The sequence below is a fragment of the Chenopodium quinoa genome, unplaced genomic scaffold (genome assembly GCF_001683475.1).
Source record: "Chenopodium quinoa cultivar QQ74 unplaced genomic scaffold, ASM168347v1, whole genome shotgun sequence".
Taxonomy (NCBI): Eukaryota; Viridiplantae; Streptophyta; class Magnoliopsida; order Caryophyllales; family Amaranthaceae; genus Chenopodium; species Chenopodium quinoa.
Genome location: NW_018744878.1, coordinates 6,154,847 through 6,159,954, shown reverse-complemented (window position 1 = coordinate 6,159,954; position 5,108 = coordinate 6,154,847). Strand labels below are relative to the sequence as shown.

Below are 5,108 nucleotides of genomic sequence, written 5' to 3'. Positions count from 1 at the left end.
TGGTGTTGGCAAAGAAGTAGAATATGAGGGAGGTTTGAGAAGTGATTGTGATGATGATGAAGACATTGACACCCCAACTGGCAGTGATGATGAGGTAGAAGGTGTTAAGGGGGAGGTAGTGAGGCCTGATGGTGATTTCACCAAGTTTAAATGGAAGGTAGGTCAAAGATTTGCAAACAATACAGACTTTAAGGATGTTGTAACTAAATATGCAGTGATGCAAGGGGAGGGATTTGAAATACACTGTGAGTTGGAAAGACAAGCAGAGGTTAGGAGTTAAATGTGTTGGAGATTGCCCCTTTTATGTGTACTGTTCAATGCATTCAAGGGATTCAACATGGATGGTGAAGACTGCAGTTGATTCACATACATGCCATAGGAACATGAGTAAGAATAGGCAACTTAAAACTACTTGGGTGGCAAAGAAGTTGCTAGAGGTTTTCAGAGCTAGGCCACATTGGCCAGTAAAGAAATTGTTGAAACTGTAAGAAGAGCTTACAAAATGATTGTGTCTAGAGACTTTGCATACAAAGTCAAGTATAGGGCTCACAGGCTGTTGCATGGCTCTATGAAAGAGCATTACATGAAGGTTGAGAGATACTTAAAGGCATTGCAAGGTGAAAGTCCACAGACTGTGTTGAAGTTGGTAGTTGCTCCACAACCCAATACTTCTACCCTAATGTTTCAAAGGTTATTCACATGTTTTGATGGTGTTAGAGAGGGGTGGAAGGCAGGATGTAGGGGAGTGATATGTGTTGATGCAGCTTTTCTAAAGACTTTCCTAGGGGGTCAGATCTTGAGTGTTGTATCAAGGGACCCTAATGAGCAAATGTATCCTATTTGTTGGGCTGTGGTGGAAGGGGAAAACAGTCTGTCATGGGAGTGGTTCTTCAACCATCTCAAGTCATGTTTGGACCTTGGGGATGGTGAAGGGGTTGCTGTGATTTCAGATGAGCATCAGGTGACACTTTATGCTTATTTCATTTGTTTGGTTTTCTTAATTCATTGATTATAAATGTATGTAATGCTATGGTGTTTGATGCTGTTTTTTGTAGGCTATACTTAGTGTTGTTGCTGTGGTGCTCCCTAAGGCAGAGCATAGGCACTGTGCCAGGCATATTTATGCCCTTTGGCACAGGACATATAAAGGAGAGGAGATGAAGCTGCAGTTCTGGAAGATAGCCAAATGCTACAATGAAGCTGATTTCAATGATGCAATAGAAAAACTGACTGAAATAAATCCAGAGGCTGCTCTTGCATTCAAGAGGTATAACCCTAAGTTCTTTTGTAGAGCATTCATGAACCCATGTATCAAAACTGATGCTATCACAAACAATATGGCTGAAACATTTAATGCTTACATCATTAATGCTAGGACTAAGCACTTAATTTTCATGTTTGAGGATATTAGGGTTGCCTTGATGCAAAGGTTAGTAAAAAAAAAAGAGAAGAAATGGAGAAATGGACTTCTGTAATTTGTCCTAGGGTATAAGCTAGGTTAGAGAAAGAGAAAGAAAAGGCAGCAAACTGTGATGTACTACCTTCATATGAGAGTAAGTTTAATGTGAGATTTTACTATGACCATGTCAATGTAGACTTAGTTGGTAGGAGTTGTAGTTGTAGAAAGTGGAATATGGTAGGCATTCCATGCTGCCATGCTATTGCTTGCATTTTTTTAAAAAAATAGACAACCTGAGGCTTATGTTGATGACTGCTACAAAGTGGAAACTTATAAGAAGGTGTATAGTGGGTCCATTCCTCCTTGTGAAGGGGAGAAGTATTGGCCAATGATTCTATGTAATTTGGACCCCCCACCTATCAAGATAGGTCCTGGCAGACCCAGAAAGAACAGGATCAAGCACCCCCTTGAGAATCCTAAGAAGCCAGGTTCTCTAAGTAGGTCAGACATTAAGATGACATGCTCCAAATGCAACAAGAAGGGGCACAACAAGAGGGGCTGTCAAGAGAAGGATTATGAAGCAATAGCACCACCTGCAAAAAAGCCTAAGGGAAGACCAAAAGGACCTGCAGCAACACCTGTACCAACACAACAATCCCAGTTAGCTTCATCTTCAACTCCAGCAACAAGCCCAACTGCAACAGGAACCTCTGCCCATCACAACACTTCTGCACAACCCAGTCAGTTAGGAAGGGGTGGAAGGCTCATTCTCTCTGGTGAGGGGTCTAGAGGTGTGTCTCAGACCATTACTAGATCCCAATCTGCAGCTCAGGGAAGAGGGAGGGGCAGAGGAAGGGGAGTTGCAGAGAGAGGCTTTGAATCTGGTGAGGCACCAGTTCCAGGACAAGGGAGAGGAAGGGCTAGGGGTAAAGGGAGAGCAAAGTCAATAATTGGAATTGGTGTCTTGTTTGGTGATGATGGAAACCCAATGGTAAGCTGATGCAGCTTTGTGAATTTTTTGTGTATTTTTTAAAATTTTTTTTTGCCAATTTCATGCCTTTCTGTCAATTTCTTACCAATTTTTTTATGTCTCAGGTTCCAGCAACAAGGGCAAGATCTATATCTGACCTATGATGCATCAGTCCTTGTGCAGCCTGAATCCTTGATGGAGCTGAAGTCTTTTCTGTGGTTTATGCGTGAAGAATCATGAAACTTTTGTGTACTTATGTTTTAGTCCATGGAACTAGTACTATTTTCATTTGTTTCTGTTAAACAAACATGCTGTGTTTTTTTTATGTGGTTGTGCACTTTGAACAAGTGCTATTAAACAATGCTGGGCCTCTTTTGATGTATTAGCAAACTACTGTGATCAGTTTATGTCAACTTTTATGTCAAAGGCCTAATTTTAATGTCATTTTTTATGTCATTTTCATGCCTAATTTTTATGTCATTTTTTATGCCTATTTTTATGTCATTTTTTATGCCTATTTTTTATGTCATTTTTTGCAAAATTTGCTATCATCAAAGATTATACAAGTGCTGTCAAAACAGGTGTGCAAATTGTAAACAAAAACTAACCAAATTCCATACATTATTCAATATAGCTTATCCATAACACATCCATTACAGCCCCTAGTTATGAGTCAAACTATTTAAAAAAAAAAACAACAACAAACAACATCAAAGAAACAAACATTGCCAAAAACAAAGTTTTTCCAGTCCTACTCAATTTCTCTAACTCAATCCTCATTTCAATGACTTCTTTCTTCATTTCTTTCAATTCTTCCTCCAACTTAGCTTTCTTCAACTGCAATTTCTTTATTTTTTCATCTCTGAAATTTTGTTCAACCTCTAATTCACATATGATAGTATCCTTTTCCAACAACTTGAACTGGTACTCTTCAACATCAGTGTGCTCATTTACCCATTTGAAAAAATCGCACTGAGTGTCCTACACAAATTACAAATCAATAAACAAAATAAATACACAAACAATCCATTTGCCACAATTCAACACAAAGTTAGATTTAACTTACTGGCCACATAGGACAACCATAGAACTTCATCCCAAAATTAGGGCCTTTTCTCACTATCTTAATTAGAGTTTTTTTCCCACAATTATTGCAGCGAACTTGCGCATTCCCAACCCTGATGTTGCTCGAGGATGAACCTGATGCGTATGAGTTAGACCTCCTAGCAGCCATGCTCAGTTCAAAGAATGGAAAAAGAAGATGGAAAAAGAAAGAACGAACAGAAAAAAAATAAAAAGGGAAGAAACAAAGAGGAGAAGAACAGGGGAAAAGAACAGGGTAGGGGGATATTTTATAGAGAAAGTGGAAATAACCTAACGGTTATATTCCACGTAGGCTAAGGGGAGGGGGAATTTAAGTCAATCCTTGACTTTACCCCAACATACAGGCCACGTCATCAAGTTTACCTGCTGCATCAGGTCACCCATAATTTTGTTTCATTTTGGGAAGAAGTATAGGAAAGGTGGTGTTATTGTGGAATAATCAAAAGGTGGTGTTATTTAGGGAAGACCGGCCAAAGGTCGTGTTATTTTTGACAAATTTTCCAAAAAGAAATAAAGCAAGTATTTAAAAACGACCGAAAAAGGCAAATAGAGCAAGTATTTAAAAACGGAGAGAGCATTTCCTTTGTTTTTTTAGTTTATTCTTTCGTTTATTATGGTTATCAATGTACAAGTTCACCCATTATTATTTTCAATCATTAATTGGTAAAAGTTACAATTAATAAGGTGACATTTTGAAAACATATATTAGAACAATTTTTACAAATTCACATTGCACTATATTTATCAAAATTCTAAATTAAATTAAAGTAGAATTTATGAATAGTGTCGAAATTTAAAATATGTCAACTACCAAAGAATGAACAAATAAAAATACAGTGTTTATTTAATTTTAATCTACTAGAGTCCGAAACTTTGTATACCTGTTGGAAGACAATGTTTCATCAGAAGATTGGGGGTTGAAATAATCGTAGAGGTTGTCTGGCACCGCGGCAATCTCAATGCCATTGACAAAGGCCAAAGAACCCGTCAATGTGGGTGAAAAGGTAAGTTTGAGCCGCGAGGACGTAGCCATAACAAGGAACTCTTTCCCAATAACAGGATCAGGAAAAGAGTTCTTGAAGAATTGCTGGTGAAGATAAGCGCTATAGTTACCTAAAAGGGTGAAGGAACCATTGCCTCCGTCGGCCTTTAGAGTTAGAAAGAAGTTATCAACGGAGGTATTGTCGTAGGTGGCTGAAGTGTAGAAGTAAAGGCGCACGATTTTAGGGCCGGGCGAGATGGGGAAGGAATAAGTGAAAGGTGAATGGAAAATGCGAGCTCCGCTACAAGGGGGTTTGCCTGAATAGGATGGATCCTCATTGGTGACGTGGGCTACTTTCGTGGCATCTTTGTTGGCTGTTAAAGGCGCGAAGGTTGAGTCCTCGTCGGTGTACCATGTTTTGTTATCCGCAGAGGTGGTGGTGGGTGATCCGCAGTTGATGAGGTAATTGTTAGTCTTGCAACTGCTTGGTGTGATTAGTAGGGCTGTTAGTGTAATAAGGCTAATAATGTAGGAGAAGGATTGCAATAAGTTTAGCATTTTTTTAATTATTATTTTATTTTGTGTACGTACTGAATGTGGATAGTTTCATCTTAAGTTATGTACATTGCTGATATTATACTCCGTAGTAGACT

The 5,108-nt window shown here is 38.8% G+C and overlaps 1 protein-coding gene across 1 annotated transcript; it reads right to left on the bottom strand.

The window, feature by feature from the left end:
• Positions 1–2,867: 2,867 nt before the first annotated feature.
• LOC110705796 lies at positions 2,868–4,894 on the bottom strand. The gene is made up of 3 exons (XM_021883731.1): positions 4,355–4,894; positions 3,436–3,569; positions 2,868–3,350 (listed from the first exon to the last, which is right to left on the bottom strand). The coding sequence occupies exons 1-3, from the start codon at positions 4,437–4,439 to the stop codon at positions 3,048–3,050; spliced, it is 522 nt and encodes a 173-aa protein (XP_021739423.1). The 5' UTR covers positions 4,440–4,894; the 3' UTR covers positions 2,868–3,047.
• Between the last annotated feature and the right edge of the window lie 214 nt (positions 4,895–5,108).

Bases quoted from the DNA above. Each gene is read 5' to 3' on its own strand.
- LOC110705796 (XM_021883731.1), bottom strand. From the start codon at position 4,439: ATGGCATTGAGATTGCCGCGGTGCCAGACAACCTCTACGATTATTTCA. The intron at 3,570-4,354 runs GTATACAAAGTT...CATACGCATCAG, and splicing joins GAAACATTGTCTTCCAACAG to GTTCATCCTCGAGCAACATC. The intron at 3,351-3,435 runs GTAAGTTAAATC...TAATTTGTGTAG, and splicing joins ATGGTTGTCCTATGTGGCCA to GACACTCAGTGCGATTTTTT.